General features: G+C 50.8%; 1 protein-coding gene across 1 annotated transcript in view; it reads right to left on the reverse strand.

The window, feature by feature from the left end:
• TG (thyroglobulin) overlaps positions 1-19,317 on the reverse strand; it is a 253,327-nt gene that overhangs the window by 160,790 nt on the left and 73,220 nt on the right. Inside the window, exons 27-31 of the mRNA XM_045453613.1 lie at positions 17,795-17,959; positions 8,606-8,671; positions 6,677-6,757; positions 1,606-1,743; positions 594-770 (exon numbers count right to left, since the gene is read on the reverse strand). Coding sequence (XP_045309569.1) covers positions 594-770; positions 1,606-1,743; positions 6,677-6,757; positions 8,606-8,671; positions 17,795-17,959 — 627 coding nt within the window. The remainder of the gene's footprint in view (positions 1-593; positions 771-1,605; positions 1,744-6,676; positions 6,758-8,605; positions 8,672-17,794; positions 17,960-19,317) is intronic.

Raw genomic sequence — 19,317 nt, forward strand, 5'->3', positions numbered from 1 at the left:
TGTGTCAGACGCCTGGATGAGCATGGCTAAATTTTGTGTTTAGCATCAGTAACTTAGCCACGGTTTTTAGACATGGGCAGCGAGCTCTCGCCACATACTTTGAGCTTCCCAATCAGTTTCTGGGCCCCTCTCTTACATTTGAATGTAAAACCGAGGGTCACCAGATATCTGAGAAAGAACTCGAGCACAGATAGAACAGTAAACAAAGCATGATAATATCCCAGAAGAAATGGAGACTGTGCAGGGGAAAAACACTCCATAAAAAAAAAAAAAAAGTGGCATTAATGTCCTCAGAGAGAAAAATCAACTTCTATCTTGTGAAAGCCACTGTTGGGATTTTCCGTAACAGATAGCCGAATGGAATTTGAACTGATAGGTGCATTAATGGTGGCTTTCTCTAAGGGGTACGATTGCAGAACAGGATTATTCTCTATGGTCAACTTGATGCGTTTCTAAATGGTGTCGCATTGTTACGAGGAGCGTGAGTAACCTTAATTTCAAAAAGAAGAATAAGTTAATGTGGATATTTCTAAAACCAAGGAGCCAGTAGCCCACTGGAAATGCCGTTTGCGCAAATCCCACGAAGCACCCACCTTTCTTCCGGAACAGGGTCTTTGGCTGGTGGGGCAGGAATAGTCTGCAGCCTTTGGGATTGGGCTCCATGACATCGTCACACACTTGGGCCTCTGGGTAGAGGGTGCAGGTGAAGTACAAGGGTGTACTGTCTGTTATCTCCGCCAGCTGACAGAAAGAGGGTTCCTGGATACAGCCTGCAGGCAAGAGAGCGGTGGGTTTCGGTCCTTGGGAGGCCTGAGGGAAAGTAACGTCTACAGGATCTACTGGGAAGAAATGCCGGGAAGAGATTCTTCCTTGGAGGACAGAGGCCCAGGACCGTTGAGAATATCCATTCTGAAAGGCCCAAGAGAAAATACTAGAGTTCTGCTAGCTGGGGAGAGGATTGTGCACCAAACAGGGAGTCCATGTGACTCTGAATGAAAGCAGAATCTAAGAAGGTGAAGAGTGAGCTGTGAACTCAGAAATACAGGAGAAGAGAGAGCAAACTTCCACTGGATCTTTACCCAGGACCATCTCAGAGGCAGTTGGGATCTTCAGACCTGAGGCCATGGGACTATAAAACTTTTGTGAACTCTGTGAATGATCTCCCCTGTTCCACTCCCATGTCTGACTCTCCCACTGGTATATGTGAGATCATACAGTTTTTTCACAAGGATGGATTATAGTTTATTCATCTTCTTTTGTTTTCTCATCCCCAAGGTCAAATGCAAGGCTTAGAACATAGCACATGCTAAACATAGCACATGCCTATTGGGTAAAGGATGGGTGGATGGGTGGGTGGATGGATGGATGGATGGATGGATGATAGGTTCTGGGAGTAGAGTAGAGATTATCTCTACTATAAGCTTCTTGAATCCATGGGTTATGTCCTGTCTTTCTTTTGTATCACCCCTGGTACTAACACTGAAGTGATTCCTGAGTTCTGCCATTGAGTCTCATCCTATCTATTTCTCAAGAGTCGTTAAACTAGGTCTGTGTTGCCTGACCAGAGGATCCAGAAGAGGAAGGATGTGTTCTAAGGATACTTACGAGACAGGCACCACAGGTTTGCCTGCTGAGGGGAAAACAGGTGTTTGAAAAGCCAGTGCTGCTGGTTGGGCAGGGATAGGCTTCCATTGACAACCACCTGGTTAAGGTCCACGGGGAAGAAAAGTTCTGTTGTTAAATCTGAAAAAGAAGGAGAGGGTCAACTTCCTTTGCTTTATCTCCACAGTGAGTCTCTCTCTCTCTCTCTCTTTCTCTCTCTCCCGTCCTCTCTCCCTCTGTGTCTCTGTCTCTGTCTCTGTCTCTCTCTCTCTCTCACACACACACACACACAACACACACACACACACACACACACACACATTTTTTTTTAGTCTGTGTGAAGCCAGAACAGGTCTGGAGGCAATAGGGCTGGGAGTCTAGCCAGGCAGGAAAGGGTCGGAAGCTTTCAGAAAGTCCTAAAATTATAGAGTTGCAAAATCTTAGAATCTTAGTTTGGAAGACACCTTGGGAGCCATCTGGTTCAACTTTGCACCCAAGGCAGGACTTTTCCCCATGGTATTTCTGGCTGGTGCCCCTGCAGCCGTGTGTGACGTGTCCGTGCTGACCATAGCAGGCCACTCCACCACTGGGGACTTGTGGAGTCCAATTGGTCTGTCACTTTGAGCCACTGATGCTCCTGTCTTTTGAAGCCACGCAGAAGTGCTGTCTCTCTCCCAAATGGCAGCCTACATTTGTGAAGACAGCTCTGCCCGGCCCCACACCGCAAGCTGCAGCTTTGCTATCCCTTAGTCATTCCTCGTATCCTCACCATGATCACTGGCTTCGGCATCTTTCTGGGGGCCCTGCCGCCCATGGGACAGAAGTGCAGCCTTCTTCTTGGTCCAGGCTCTACTTGCATTTTAAGCTTTATCTGCAGTTGCCTCAATTCATGCTCCAGGAGCACAGTCACATCGCTTGCTGCCCCAGGACTGTTGACTGTGCTCACCCCTCTTCCTCTCCTACCTAGTCCTCCTGTGCTTCAAGGACCAATGCTGTTCCCTCCTGCCCTGATGTGCTGTAGCACTCTAAAGAGGCTCCCCAGTGCTGAGGGGCCCCATGTTCCCTTCACGAGAGGTCTGACTTTGCATAGGCGCTTACCTGGGGGCATGAAGCAGTTCATGGGGAAGAGGTGGGGCCCATTTACAATGTCCCTTAGCCCAGGGATCTGGCATCACATCCGTATGGACCCCCATTTGCCTTGGACTTGAGCATCCTTCCAGAGGCCCACTTTCCATGCTCCATAGAGCAGGCTCATGAAGACTGAACTTTCTCACCAACAAAAACCACCAACGGAGATGACATCTTTACTCACATCTGCCAAGGCCAGAAGTTTAGCCCTGGCAGAGACTCCAGAGACAATGTTGCCCTTGTCTGTGCCTCCCCAGCCTTCTGGGTTCTTGAACTTAATATTATTGTACAATGGGCAAAAAAAAAAAAAGAAAATCTCTCTTAAAAAATGGGGTGCCTGGGTGGCTCCGTCGGTTAAGCGTCCGACTTCAGCTCAGGTCATGATCTCACGGTTTGTGGGTTCGAGCCTCCCATTGCGCTCTGGGCTGACAGCTCAGAACCTGGAGCCTGCTTCGGATCCTGTGTCTCCCTCTCTCTCTGCCCCTCCCTTGCTCACACTCTGTCTCTCTGTTTCTCTCTCAAAAATGAATAAACATTTTTTAGAAAACAAAGCTCTCTTACTGTACAATGGGCAGTTTGCATGCCTGCCCCGTGATATCACTTGTTAAGACAGCAGAGTAAGAAAGAAAAAAAAAAAAGAACACACGAGGTCTGAGGACAAAGTTGAAGTCCCTTCGATCACTTTGCCCTCAGAGCCTTTGCACAGAGGCTGGAAATGCCTGGTGGATCCTCCCAGGCTCCTCTGAGAAGCCTTTCTGGCCCCCTCAGGCCGCTTAGCATCCTCCTACCCCCGCATCCCCACCACACTCGACACCTGTCCCCATTGTAGCCTTTGCCACGCTGTCATGCCATGGCTGGCACGGGGGCAATCCTCGCTAGCCTGCGAATGTCCCAGGGCATGGAACTTGTGCTCAAAAAATGTCTGGTGGGCGGTAGAATGAATACATAGCCCACTCAGTTTGTACTTGGTTTACGCGGCATTATTCGGAAGAATTCCCTGCCTTCTTGTTCGCACTCCCCCGGGAGGCAAGGAGGCCGGTACAGGCCTTGCCAGACAGGAGGTTGCTCTTGCTGGTTTCCCTGTGTGTGTCCCAAACACTCAGACTCACTGAAGTAACACTGGAGCAGAAAGGGGACAAGTGCTCCCTGTGCTTTGAATCGGGGAGGCCATTCTTGGGGACACAGGCCAGGTAAACAAGCCACGGAAATGGCACTGGCCGGAAATGGCACTGGCCGGGCTGCAGAGGAGCAGATCAAAGGGGCCCCTCCTGCAGGGGTGTTATCTTCCTCAGCCCAGGAATGTAATCAGTCAGAAAGGGAAAACTGAGCTGAGCTGGGTCTATTCAGCCTGGATCACTCCAAGGTCTTGGGCAGGGGCCCAGCTCCCTTTCTGGAGGCAGGAGGTGGGGACGGGGGTGGGGGGGGGCGGGTGGGGATGGGTCCTTCCTGTGGGAGCCATGTGATAGTTTTAGAGATGTGGCCTGACACAGTGTATAATGATGGATTTTACAAAACATCCAGAATTGCCCCAAAGTCATTCACCTGTTCATTGCCCTGAGGACCCCGGTGGCACCACGAAGGCTGGGGAATCGGCTAACACAAGCGGCCCAGGACTGGCAGGGGCCAGTACGAGCACCCAGGGCAGGGCGGGGACTGCTGCAAAAGGGAGAGCCATGCCCCTGATGGCAGGGGCAGCTCAACTCCGCTCGGGGGACGGTCGCCAGGCGGAAATTTGAAGCCTGTATTGCCAGAGCTTTTTCCTCTGTTTTTCTCCCAAGAAGCTTGAAATCTGAATTTTTATATAAAATCTCCCAATTTAAAATTACTGGCTCAGTTAAAAAAATAAAAAAAATAAGAAATTTCGCTCTGCAAATCAAACCAAACCCCGTCTGCTCAGTTAGCCGAGGGGCCACCAGGAGTCAGCCCCGGAGCCGACACCGTCCGAGCCAAGGAGTGGCCGGTGATCTAGAAGAACCCAGGCTTCGGAGGCAGCTGAGCAACAGTCTGAATCCTGGCACCGCTGCTTGCTTCGGGCTGGACTGGCTTTTGACAGGGGATACCGAGGCATCGGAGTCTCATATCGCTCTGATAAAGCGGGAACAACGATACCGGTCGGCAGAATTGTCCTAAGTTTTGCGAGAAGAGATACACACAAAATACCAAGTGCAGGGCCCGCCACCAGGAGGCTCAGGAAGGGGGTTTGCTCTCTTCTGCCTCCCTCCCTCGTGAGTTTTGAACTCACCCTTGCTTCAGCCAGAAGACAATGGCCGGCAGCAGATAAACTTGAACACCAGCCTCGTGTTTGGGAGGCTCTGCAGGGCAGAACGCATTTGCCAATACGCTGGGGCAAAGATCAGAAAGGTGAAGGTCTAGGCCATGGTGCAGAAGACACGAGGCCAAATGCTTGAGAGGGAGCTTGATGAGATCAAAGGAGGGGCGGCCTCCTGCACAGGCGCCCACCCCCGCCCCCCACTCCCACCACCCTGCTGGCAAAATTAAAGCCTCCACTGGAAAACCTCTGAAGGTTCAGAAGACATCGCTGCTAACAGCATCGGACAGGAATATGTCCTCTGACCCTAGTTTCCATCCTGAACTGGGATCTGTTGTCTGATGTGCAGTTACAGGAACAGAGAGGCCTGAGGACAGAACTTTGAGGAAGGCTTGCTAGGAGCCAGGCTTCTTGCTGGATCGTCATCACCGATATCACTGCCACCACCTAACAACAGCCACCAATTCTTGAGCACCTGCTCTGCGCCACTGCAAGTTCAGTATTACTTGCTCCCATTCCCACACTTGCCCCGCCTTATGGGTACCACTCCCTCTCTCATTTATTGAAGGGGAAACCGAGGCTCAGGGAAGGTGACTGAGGGTTGCACAGGCAGATAGAGGCAGAGGTGGGGTTTGAACCCTGCTCTCCGGGGCTGAGAACCTGCAGTTTAAACCAGGGCTCCACTGTGGGGTCCTGCAACTCTTAGGGATGGAATGAACTCATAATTGCCTAACTTCTATGGGATGAGCCCTATTGCTGGTGGTTTCTGTACATGATCTCATTGGATCTGGACAAAAGCCCTGGGTAGAGGAAGAGGCTATGAATTTGGTGGCATCTGTTAAGCACCAAGCGATATGCCAGGGGCTTTAACTGCCATGTCATCTATGATGGGATTAGCGGAAAGCAAGGTACGTTCTCCACGTGATGAATCAAGGCTCTTATCAGGTGAGCAAAGTACCCATGGCCGTGGAGTTAGCGGTAAGTGGCCGAAAAAAAAAAAAAAAAAAATGGCTCAAGCCCTAATCTATCTGCTCTGCAATGTGGTGTTCCCTTCGTTGGGCCATGCTGTCTCCCCTGTGCTGGTAGACTAACCTGCCTCTCCTCTCCCTTCCCTTCCTGTCCTTTCTCTTCCTCCTCCTCCTCCTCCTTCCCCTCCCCTCTTTCCTCCTTCTGGCTTCCACCCTGAGTTTTAGCCCCATCTAAGAAACAACAATTGCAAAAGCTAGGGATAGTGTCTGAGACCGCACATACATTCTGTCCCTATTAATATATGGATTTCTATCGTCCGCTGCACAAAATGACCCTTTCTCAAAAGACTCTCTAGAAATCCCACTCACTGCACAATTCCAGAATAGGTACATTTTGCTCACACTCACTGACCACAGTCAGATGAAACTTGCCCTTTAATCGATTTTTGCCGGTTTTGGGATGAGGGTTGTTTGTTTTCCAGTAGCACTGTTGACTTGGCCATGATCTCACTTTGCTTTCTGTGCCAATGGCGCCTCTGAATGGCTGTCCATATGTGTGGAATGAATAACTGGGGTTAAAAGCTAAGAGGGCAGTCCATGGCTACGTAACAGAGCGATGTTAATAAGTCCATCCACTGACTAGACCCTTGGCCTCGCCATCTTGACTCCAGCCACACACCAAGTATATAGAAGGTTTTGGGGTCGGTACCTGGTTCTGTTGGAGACGTTGGCCCTGGTTCCGTGTCTTTTCTGCATCCCATAGACTCAGACCGAGACCCCATGTCAGAATCTAGGAGTAAAAAGAAAGTATTGCTGTCCTTATGTTGGGGCGGAAAAAGGGATCGACAACGTGGCAATGTGGAAAATCCTCACGGTCCACAGCCAGGTGCCTAAGACAGGATCTGGGACAAATCCAGGGGCAGAGGACTGTACCCTTTGGCCACTTAGGGAACAACAGCCAACCTCTCAATAACAAAACCATGACTGTCCTCGCTTTTGAAATGATTAACACTTGCACAGCTAATGAAATGTGTTCATAAATATTGGTCTTTAACACACCCCATGAAGGCAAGGAGGAAGATTCCCATTTTACTCTAGAAAAGGAAAATGGAACGGTGTAGAGATGAAAGGACTTATCCCAGAATATGCAGGTGGAAAGTAGGTGCGTTCGAATTTGAAAAAATTAAGTAAAACCCTCAAGTTGGGAACCTGTCTTCCAGGAAAGCAGAGTGAGCCTATGGGGAGAACAGGGCATTAGACAAGCCTGTGGGTGCTTCTGCTCAGCGCCGCAAACGTCCTAGGGAGGAGAAATTCCTTCATTCTTCACCAGCTAGCTGCTTATTTATCAGAAAATTTAGGTAACGAGGAAGCACTGAATTCGGAGCCAGAGTCTGGGTCCCACCCCCAGCAATCCCCGGGGGCACATCACTGACCCTCGCCACGCTTTGTTTTTCTTGTCTGCAAAATGGATAAAATGTCACCCCCTTATATAGCCACCTTACAGGGACGACCGAGACAGAAGTGTATAATCTCATTAAATCACTTTAAAACGAGACTATGGTGGACACCCTCCTTTCCTTCCTCTTCCTCATTCTTCCTTCTGCCCTACCTCCGTCCTCACCACCACTGGCATGAGTTAGCAGCACGGATGCACGGGGCACTGCTCCCCGCACTTCACCTGCAACTACCTTGGCTGTGCTCACACGACCCTGGAAGGCGAGAGCTCTTACCGCCATGTTGCCCACCAGAAGCCAGGGCTTGGGGGGGGGGGGGGGGGGATAACTGATGTGCACCAGGTCACAAGGTGGTGGGTAACGGAACCAGAAATCATACCTGGGGACTCTACCCCATGCCCTGTGTTCTTTCCCACCATCTCAGCTCGCGGGCACAGAAACAGTCCTGTCTCTAAGGGGACCTGACGTGGGTGAGGAGGGATCAAGGGAAGAGGAGGGAAGTGATGTAGGGGCAGGATCTGTCCTCACCCTCCCGCTAGCCCCATGGCCATGGCTTGTAAGGGTCCACTGCCTGAGGCTGGAGCCCCCACAGTGAAAGCTGTGCCTTAGCTCTCCCTCTCATTCTACTTCACTCAGACTCCTCTCCTCCATGATGTCTTGAACCATCCCGTGTCCTGGGCTCTGAGTAGGCACTTGGTTGACGTTGGGTAAACTCAGAGGAGGCAAACGAAGCAGTCAGGAGATGCCAAATGGGCACTACCAGAAGCACTCCCTGTAAACAGGGGTCAAGGCACCACCACATGTCCTGTCCCCTCACCCTGACCTCAGCGTGGCCGTGGCCGTGGCCCCTGGGGAAATGCCTCCCTAGTCTGCTGGGGCCTCAGAGCTCCCATCCCGTAGCAAGGGCAGCTTGTGGGCAGCGAACGTGACCTCACAGGAAGCCACGCTTCCTTCCCCCATCCCCCCTGGGGCTTCCACACTTTCCATTTTTCTTTCTAAGGTTTGGTATCTTATCTGATGAGAGCCGAACCCTTCTATGCCACACAGAGCCCTCACTTGGAAAGCAAATCTCTACAGTTGTCTCTCTGGGGAGCAGAGTGCCCTGTGAACGAGAGGCGGGGCCAGACAGCCTCGCGTAATCAGGGTCCCGCTCCGTCTCCCCCAAACACATATCCACAGCTCACCTTTCCAGAGATAAACCTGCTGGAAGCTGGTAACGGCATCCTGAGTTCCTTCCAGGGCTGCCGGAACTGCAAAGGGAGATATTTATTTCCATGAGCTTCGATGTGCTTGTTCTCACGGGGGACCCGCCATGGCCACGCTGACCCACCGCTCCCACACGGGCCCCTCTTGCCTGAGAACTCTATTTCCCATCGAGGCACACTCAAAGAGAGAGCCTCGTGGAGCGGTCTTCCAGATCTCTGGTACAAAGCCAGAGCTGGTCGGACCCCAGGTGTCTGGCTCAGGGCATCAAAGAGACGGTCGTGGGGAGAGGCCAGGAAACCATGAGACAGAATATTACCGAAGGAACCGGGGATTAGCCAAAAGAGAACCAAGCCCACGGAGACCCTGGGGCTGCATCCATCGTCCCTGTCACTTCAGTCCTCTGAGGCTCTGGCCTTGGGGGAAAATGGGGATGATGATGGGAGGCTGGGAATACTGTGAAGTCTCTTCTGTATCCTCAACATTTGATGCGCACCCTATGATTGGTAGCTGCCATTATTTAATTCGTTACTAATATTATTCAGTGTCCTTTTCTGCCAAATGACACTCCTCCGGCATCACCCCTGGATGAGACCGGCTTTGCCACACCATTCCTTGATGGTCAGGGCAGCCTCTCTTGCCTCCGCTCAGCCCTAAGACCCTGCCAATCCCCCTGTGTTATGAGAGGCTAAGAAAAGAGCTCAGAAAGTACAGATTCTGAGGCAGACAACCCCACACATGGCAGGAAACACCTGGCTCACAGTCTGAGACATGAAGAAGTGATCACGTCTTGTTCACTATTATTAAGAACGACATATTATTATAGCCAATTATTATTAAGCATCATTGCCATTTTCCCAACACTATGAGGAGCACTTTCCAGATATTGCTTCATTTAAACCTCATAGGTAGGCATTTTTTGCCCCTAATTTGCAGGTGAAGCTCAAAATCCAGAGAGGTCAATGCCAGAATTCAAACACCACTTTCTAGGCTCCAAACCCCATGCTTTCAATCACCTCACCAAAGAGAGGATAACATATTTTAGAATTCTGCCCCTCCAAAATGGCAAACATCTGTAAAGGTTCTTGTGTTTAGAGAGGTGTTTAAGGAGGTTTAAAGAAGTTCAATTAAACAGTGAACTATTTGGGAAATTCAGCTATTAAAGTCATGAGCCCTTCCCCACCAAGAATTACCATGCTTGCCCCCCCCATGGGGCGTGGCCACCCCATGCTGGGCCACGGGGGTGAATCAAAAATATTGAGCTGCACTTCCACTTGGTTTTCCTGCTAAACTGGGAATAAATAACGATTCTAGAACATCTCACGCTACCCAATATTGGGATTTCATGTTTCCTTAGAAGACCTACTCATAATTCTCTCAAAGCCCTCTTCAGAGGGTGGATGTCACTTATAAAACTTTGGGCAAGTTAAAACCTATGATATCTGGAAGATAGAGACTTGGATCTCTGAAAATGTGAGATTCACTCTACACAGTACAGAGGAGCCACTGTATACTCCTCCAACACCAACACCGAGCAGGGGCTCGATCTGTTCTGCTTCCGCCATCTTTCCTGATCACATTTGCTTATGATGAAGGTCAGACGAGGGGACTTTGTCCCAAGAGAAATTAGAGAATTTGTGTCTTAAGTCTTTTTACACTAAATATATTTGGCATACTGACTCTTCAAAAGGATGGAGAGTAGAAAGAAAGAATGAAAGAACGAAAGAACGAAAGAACGAAAGAACGAAAGAAGGGAGAGAGAAGAAAGAAGGAGGGAAGGAAGATGTAAATATAGATATATAAATATATGCTTTTGGTAACATAAATGTCAATAACATAAGTAAATAAAGTCAATACAATTTTCAAAATAGCGTAGGCCATCCATTAGGATTCTTACTTATCCTGTAAAAGCAGGAGGCGCATCTTAGCGGAAGGGTGCTTTAGTGCTCTCAAACCTAAGACTAAAACCAAGGACCACTTCATGACGTACTTTACCATGAGGGGTACTTGCATTTGGATCAGGGACCCTCAACAAGTATTAGTTCACATCCACACCCCTGCTTCTTCCCAAGAGCAACAATCTCTCAGGGATTTCTTCACCACTCGGCAGTTCCCATTTCTGACTTGGGTGAGTTGGTGAGACTTTCATGTGGTCCAGAATATCTTGACGATGTGTGCTGAGTAGGTCCTGCCTTCATGGAGCGGCAGGGAAAATCACAGGTGCCCTCCATCACCCGGAGGAGAACAGGTGCTCCACACAGGTACACACAGATCTCACACTGTACTGGGAGGGGGGGGCCCAGAATGCACTGCGCTGTGATGGGAATGGGACCTTCTGACCCACTTTTTATTCATCTCGAGGCAAAGGAGCCCTGTGACTTCTAGCCTGGAAAATATGGCGAGTCTTAATCTCATCCTCGGTTTTTGCCCATTTCAACACAGCTCAATCCAATGGAATTCAGGTAAATTTAGCACACGAACACTGAGCACCTTGGTCGATCCAGAAAACCACCCGACCAACATCTAAGATTGGCACGTAGGTGTCTGTAAGTCACACAGAGAAAGTGATGATGCCTTGGTCATTTTAACTACGGATATGATTGCCCGGTCTCCACAGGGGTGCGCAGGAAACACGGGGACGAAAAGAATGGCTCTGCTCTCTCTCTTGTCTGCCCCATCTCCCACCCCATGTCCATATCCACACTTACCTCCTCCATCTTTCCAGATCGGTCGATGGAGCCCCCTCCTTCCTGCTCACCTTCTAGGAGCCACCCTCCTCCCCTGCATCAGTCTCCACATCCAACCAGCCTGTTGCCTAAACTAGTCTCAGATCCGCCCCTGCCAAGGGACCCACCACCCTTTCACACAGTTTTAACACATCTTTTGACATGATTAGATTTTCACTGGTTCCCTTGACTCCTTCCCACCCCCACCCCCCGACCGAGCCACACAGCACCCGGGTATCCTTCCCAAAAGGCAATCCTACCTCCCGTCTTGCAAGAGCTGCTACACATTTCAGAATTCGCTTCCCTGCGATCAGGTTCTTGACAGTGTGAGCAGCCGCCCGGCGTCTGCAAGGTGCCCGTCTTCCCAGTTACGCCTAACACGTGCTTTCAGGCTCCTGCATCACTGCGTGTGCTTCTCCTCTCTGCTTACAACCCCTGTCCCCTGCCACCTGGTTAACCTCCATTCACCCTTTAAGAATCAGGATCTGCATCACCTCCTTCTAGAAGGCCCCCACAACCCCCCTGGCTGGGTTATGTACCCCTCCTCTGGATTTCCGCAGCACTCAACAAACACCTCTGTGTTTAAGCTCACACTTGACTGTAATTGTTCTTGAATGTACTAGAGCTTTCCGAGGTTGGGAACTGGGCCTTCTTCATCTTTGTATCGCCCACACCGAGCATAATCCCTGCTGCAGAGCTGTCGTTGATTGCAAGGAGGAACACAGAACGGAAGCAAACGTTATGCCTCCCCTTCTCTGCTAAGCAATATTCTAACATAAAACAGGTTTCTTTAAGTTTATTTATTGTAAGAGAGAGAGAGAGTGGAGGGGGGTGGCAGAGAGAGAGGGAGAGAGAGAGAATCCAAGCAGGCTCTGCACTGTCAGTGTGGAGCCCGATGCAGGGCCTGAACCCACAAACCGTGAGATCACAACCGGGGTGGAAATCAAGAGTCGGACGTTTAACTGACGGAGCCACCAGGCGCCCCAAAGCAAAAACAGTTTTAACTGTCCAGACATTTGTCCCATTCCTTCCGTGATAGTTGAGTTAGAACATCCCTGTTACACAAACAGGTCTCCACACTGACTCATCGCCTCTCTCTCGGTAATCAAGGCAGCAAGAACGCATACACATTTAGAAGTTTTGGGGTTTGGCACAGAGCCTGATTCTTGGGGGTTGATGGGTGCTGTGTGGTCTTAATATACTTCAAAACACTTCTGCAGAGGTCACGTGCTGTGTCTGGGGTGGGAGTGGGGGCTCAGTTTGAATCTACAGCCTGAGAGTGGGCAGTGTCCTAAGCCAGAAAGCCCAGGTTTCAGAGCCCACCGTATATTCTTTGCGCCTCCTAAACAAACTGCACTCTCGAATCCTTGTCTCAGGCTCTGCTTAGTGCTAAGCACATTGACAGCTCCTGTAAATAACTAGGAGGGTCAGCCTATTTATAGATGCTCATCAGACATCAACTCCAAATGCATTTGGTGACAAAGAGCATCACAGATGCACTGTTAAGTTTTTCCACCAAGCTCCCGGCACCCCGAGACAATAGCAATCGCTGATACAAAACAGACTCCTGCGAAGGGGACGCCAGCCATCGGCCTGAGCCTCACCATTGCCCAAAGCATGAAGCCTTTGGGATTCAGGATAAACCCAGGGGTGTTCTGCCAAGGCCTGTGTTTTCCTGTCAAATGTCAAGTCTCTGTGGACATTAGGGGACATTTAATCTGCCTGTTTTCATTCATTTGCACTTCAAGACATTGTGAGAAAGGAGCCATAAGCCATTCCAGAGCTTTCCAAGACTTTCCTCTTAGAAAAGGGAAGACGGACCCAGCCAGCACCAAGTACTTGAAACATTCAGAGATGCCCACTGGCAACGCGGGAGATGCCGACCGTGGGTGGGTTCTGATCTTGAGGGAGATGTTTAAACAGAAATCTGATGACGGGAAAGAGAAACCTCACAACCAGGAAAAGCACTGGGCCTTCATATTGGATAAAACGGCCTCTCCGTAATTTGTGGGGGTTTTTCGTGGGTGTTATTTGTTTGATGTGAACTGATATTTGTTTGGCTTAACAAATGAAGAGAAACGTGCTAAAGAGGCATTCTGGGGGCGCCTGGGGGCCCCAGTCAGCTGGCCGTCCAACTTCAGCTCAGGTCATGATCTCATGGTTCGTGGGTTGGAACCCCGCGTCAGGCTCAGATCCTGGAGCCTGCTTCAGATTCTGTCTGTCTGTCTCCCTCTCTCTGTCTCTCCCCCGCTCATGCTCGCTTCTCTCTCTCTCTCTCTCTCTCTCAAAAATGAAGAAACATTAAAAAAAAATTGTTTTAAATAATCCTCAAAGTAGAACATGCAAGAAGCTGACATTAATGACCCAATGTCTGGAGGAGACAAGCCCAGAGAGATAGCCGAGGACCAATATTCTTCATCACTGGACTCCTTAATTTGCTGGAATCACTCAAGTAACCCAAGCAAGTGGCACCAAGGGGGCGGTGGGGAGAGCTTTTGCTGATAGCTCTGGTCTCCCAAGTTTAAGGTGCAGGTGCCAGCAATGACAGTTTCCTTAAGCATGCCACATCACAGCTGTGACTGCACTCTCGTGCATACAACTGTGATGCGACCAGCTGCCTCCCCCAAGTGTCAAAAGCGTCAGTGAGCAGCTCGGTGTGAAAGCGTTTTGCAAAACGCAACACGGATTCTGATGTGCTTCCCGTTTGATTCAGTGTATTCCACTGGGTTACAATTTCCCACAAATGGCAATCAATTCGCTTATACACGTAAAGGCTGATTCTCCATTAACCAGGCCAGCTGTTGAACCAGCCCCCTCGAAGGACCCGCGAGCTGACGGATGAAAGCGGACGTCCAGACCAGAAGTCCTACAGGGTGCCTCTGCGGGATGTGCCGTCAGGGGACCCGGGACTTGAGGTTCGGAAAGCAATGCCTTCAACTATGGCCTAGAGGGAATATGAGCACTTCACTCCGTAACATACAAAAAAGCATACCCCCATTTTATAGATGGAGACACTGAGGCTAGGAGAGGTTAATGTGTATTCGAGCGAGGCCGCGGAGCTGGAGGAGAAAAGCAGAATCTGTGTCCAGTAATTTCAGGGCAGGCCACTGCTCCATAATCTCTAGTATCTGAGTGCCCACCTCGCTGCGAGCATCACTCCAGTGCCTCATCGTACACTCCTCCCTTAATCCTTCCAATCCTTCCCAAAGTCATCATTATCTGCACTTTATAACTGGGAAAGCCAAGGCCCAGAAAGGTCATACAAGGAGCACAGGCAGCCACACTGGGATTTGAATCCGGGGTCTAATTCCAGAGTGTGTATTGCCGAGACCATCTAACCAATGGCTAAATGGGAAGGCAGGGGCTGAGAGGGGCAGAGCTCGTCTTGATTGTCCCCAGCTCCTTCCCATGTGCTTTCGATCCTTTCTGTGGCCTCCCCTGCTGCCGTCTGGATCCATGGAATCCTCACTCCTCTTTCCTTCTATCAATATCTGTTCTTAGAAAAGGGAATCTATCAGCTATTCACATCTTAGTAAGAACTTAAATCTCATTTCTTTTCCCAGGGATTAACTGTACTTAGAGTGACCAATTACCATGACAGGAAGATTTGTGCCCTGTTGTTCCCAGTTGGAGAGGGCCTCCTGATCAGTCTGTGTAATAAGGCAACTCTTAATTTGGAACATCATGAATATACCTCAGGGTGCCTGAAATCCCCATCCAAGCACACCCTTCATAAAACTTAGCCCACACCACGGGTGCCTGGGTGGCTCAGTCGGTTAAGCGTCCGACTTTGGCTCAGGTCATGATCTTGTGGTTCCTGGGTTCAAGCCCCGCATCCGGCTCCGCACTGACTGTGCAGAGCCTGGTTAGGATTCTCTCTCTCTTTCTTCCTCTCCCTCTCTCTGTCCATCCCTTCCTGGTGTTCTCTCTTTCTCTCTGTCTCTCTCTCTCTCAAAATAAATAAATAAACTTAAAAAAAAAGAAAAACTTTGCCTACATCAGGGGCGCCTGGGTGGCTCAGTCGGTTGAGCGTCCGACTTCGGCTCAGGTCGTGATCTCCCAGCTCGTGAGTTCGAGCCCCTCATTACTGTTAGTTCGGAGCCCACGTCAGATCCTCTCTTTCCCTCTGTCTTCCCCTCCCCCACTCAAGCTCTCTCTCTTTCAAAAAAAAAAAAAAAACCATGAAAAATATTAAACAAAAGAGAAACCTTTGCCCACACCTCAAAATACACACAGGCACACAGAGCACTGAAAGAACCCGAAACTTCAAAAGTCATTTGGTAATCACTCCTTCTCAGGGAGGCCAGACAAGGACACATTCTTTATTTCTTGGGCACACACCAAGCACATGCTCCATGGTAAGCAATTCACTCTGGATTTACTGCCCATAAACGTATCATACGTCTCTCTTCAAATGCTTGTTTTCACCCTGGGCTACCTCTCAGAATAATGGATACCATATGTTCACTGTCTATCCTGTAAATAAGTTGTTTGATTTTATTTACCCCCCAGAAAACTAAGCCTCACGGAATCCCACCTAATTAGGCAATATTTTTTGTTCAGCCTTTGGTAAATAGTCACTCCACAGGTATTATGTGTATTCTCTACACCAGGTTTCACGCTTGACGCTGTGGATCCAGAAATTAGTAAGACACGGTCCAGGTCTTTAAAAATAGCAAAACGCAGTGACAACTTTAAGAATGATAATAATAGTATCTAATATCAGTACTAAGTGTCAGATACCTACAAAGTCCTCAAACAGGTGTATTATCCGCAGCATCCACTACAGAGAAGTTGGCAAGCCCATCAGCTTTAGAACCACATCACCCCGTGTCGGGTCCCCGCCCTTCTACTTGGAAGTCCTGAGCCCTTAAGAGGACTTCGCTTTCTGTGTGCCTCAGTTTCTTCAGCTGTAAAATGGGGAGCCTTGGTAACAGTGCCTCCCCACAAGCACCGTGTGGGGGGTACGTGCCTTAGCAGTGGCCGGGGCCTTAGAGCAGGGGCTGGCTCATCGCACGCTCGATGGGAGACACGTCTGTGATAACCGCCAATATCTTCCTTTCCGCCATCACCACAGCCCGGGGAGACGGGTCCTGTCCTCACCCCATTTTGTAGACAAGCCATCAGGCCTGAAGACCTTTACTGACCGGCCCCAGGTCACACACGCGGGGTCCCAAGCTGGGATTCACCACCACAGGCACACTCCCGGCTGGCAAGGGAGACCCGTGGACAGGCAGAGGCACACCTGCAGGGCACTGCCCCCCCGCACGGCCCCCCGCACTGCCCGACAGAGGGATTCGTAAACTGTGTGTCATGCTCTGCGGCGGAGGAAGCAACAAACTCTACAGGGTAGTCAGGGAGGGCTGCTGGAGGAGGTGGCAAGCTGTCTGCCATTAGAACCCCAAGAGCTGCCGTCCACTGAGCAACAGGTCCTGCAGGCTTCCCCTGGAGGCAGGAGACAGTGGCCGCCACGTCCTGTAGAGACAGGAATCTCCAAGGGCTCTCTGACCTCCCCGCAGCCCCTTCCTCGCCCTGTCCAGCCGACACCCACGCGGCTTTCACCCCTCCCGTCGCAGAGGGTGGTCTGGGACCACGTGCTGGCAGGAAAACAGAGAGGGAGCCAGGCTGCCACCAACCTCACAGAGGAACCGGGAGCGAGGGATCCCTGGGCCCTGTTCTCACTATAAACTCCGACTGTTCGGGTCGGAAGGAAGCTCCCAGGTCACCTCGTCAGTGCTTCTCACGCTTCTCAAACTCAGCAGGCAGAGCATGATCCTAGACAGCTGGTTAGAACAGACTCCTGGGGCCACCCTGGGGGTCCGGGGCGGGACCTGAGAACTTGTGTTTCTAAGGAGCTTCTAGTGATGCTGAGCCCGCCGGTTCTGACCACACTGAGTCTTGCCGCTGTGGTCAGTCTCCGGCTCAGGACTCTTCCCTGAGGGACACCTGCCGAGAGGGCAGGGCTGGGGCGGGCAGAGAGGAGATCTGACTGGCCGCCTCGCTAATGCCTATCCCTGTGAGATGAGGGGGCGGGCAAATGATCTCAGAGCGACTTCTAGATCTAAGGTTTCTAGGCTTGTGGGAAAGGTCGGAAGAGCTTCTGAAAGAAAGAAGAGGAAGGCACGGGCCGGATGGTGATTTCTGTCAATGGAGCCCATGTGGGGGGGTGGGGGGGAGGGGCACAGTCTCTTGCACCCCTGTAATTAGAATGGGCAGTGTGGCTGGTACCGGGACCACCTACAACAGGGTAGCCTCCCGGCGGAGCCAGCCCCCACCTCCAGCCACCCTGGGGTCTGCAAGTTTTATGCAGCATCTTTGGTCCAGTTTCTTTTCAGAAGGAGAAATTTCTCAGGGTACAAGGAGGGCTCTCCGGGGAGGGGCGGCGGACCTTGCTGCTGAGGAAAACTCCTTCTGAAAGAACGTAAGCCGAAGGCGGAGACTTACTCTCGAACTCCTGGCCTCCCAGCCGCAGTGTCGCCGGGCGGCTCCCCTGGTCGTATGTCACACCCGGACACGTGGCATTAGCCCGGGCTTCCGTGGGGTCCCTCCAGTCTTTGACGTTGCAAAGCAGGACGTCGGGGGAGCTCAGCAACCCGCAGATGAGGGGGCCTGCAGAGTCACGAGAGGGAAGAGAGGCTGACGTGATAGAGACAGGAAGGACCCCCCCCCCCCAGCAGGGACTCACGTCTGTGCCCCGAGATGCTTGGAGGATGGGGACAGGCAACAATTCCTCGGGAGCACAGAGGGACCCTGGAACTCAGGAGCCTGGTCTTCAACTGGGTTACTTTTCCCTGATAGGCCTGCAGTTGCCACTGGGGCAAATTCCCCAAGGAAGAGCCACCAGTCCGACTGCCAAACTTCACTTGTGCATCAGAGGCCTTCTTCGTGGGTCAGCAGCAGTGATGACACCTCAACACCACTGGGGGTCTCAGTGCCAGAATCCTCTATCCTCCTCCTCTACCCCCCCCGCCCCCGCATGCAGAGCTTTTTTGAGGCCTGGAGCAAATAAACAGCAGCCCCCCGCCACCCCTCACATACACACACGCACACACACGCATCAACCTTGAAGGGACTCAGATTCAAAGTAAGGAACTATGAAAAACCAAGAGCCCTGCACCAACAGCACAAACTTCCCTATCAGGAAGTGAGCTCCTCGTCTCCGGAGGCATTCAAGCACAGGCTGTGTGCCCGGGTGTCCAGGACGTGCAGGGAGATATCTCTAACTAGGGGAGGCACCAGACCATTTTGTCTTGAATCTATAAATATCCGAAGTTTTATTTTTTTTAATGTCTATTTATTTATTTTCAGGGAGAGAGTGAGCACAAGAGCACAAGAGAAGCAGAGAAAGAGAAAGAGAGACAGAGAGAGAATCCCAAGCAGGCTCTGTGCTGTCAGTGGGGCTCAGTCCCACGAACCATGAGATCATGACCAGAGACGAATTCAAGAGACACTTAACGGAGCCACCCAGGTGCCCCTGTATATCATTTTGATAAATAATCCCATTAGGTAGTATAGTTGTTAGGATTCTCCTGGAAAAAAAAAAAAAGGAAATACTCATTCCATAATGCCATTCCATCCTCCTTATCCTCATTTCTACCCAAAGCCAGATAGCATTTCTAACTCATCTGTCACCAAATTTCGCCAAAGTAGATGCCGCAGACGCCTGCCTTATGAATCTGATGTCCTGTCCTCCCCCCCCCCCCCCCCACTGGCCACTTTTAACCTGCAGTTGCCAAAAAATCAGCACCAGCAAGAACAGCAGGGGCGCCTCTGTGTAAAACACCACCTTCGAGGCCTTCTGACGGGTGGCTCTCAAACCAGGGGGCTTCGACCGATCCGATCGACAGCACAGGCAGAGTTCTGAAAATGCTCGTTCCTCAGCACCAACCGCAGGGTTTCTGACTCTGTAGGTGGGTAGGTAGGTTGTAGGTCTTGGAGGGGTGGGAGGTGGTGACATTTGGGAATGA

Source organism: Leopardus geoffroyi, chromosome C3, assembly GCF_018350155.1.
Source record: "Leopardus geoffroyi isolate Oge1 chromosome C3, O.geoffroyi_Oge1_pat1.0, whole genome shotgun sequence".
NCBI classification, from domain to species: Eukaryota; Metazoa; Chordata; class Mammalia; order Carnivora; family Felidae; genus Leopardus; species Leopardus geoffroyi.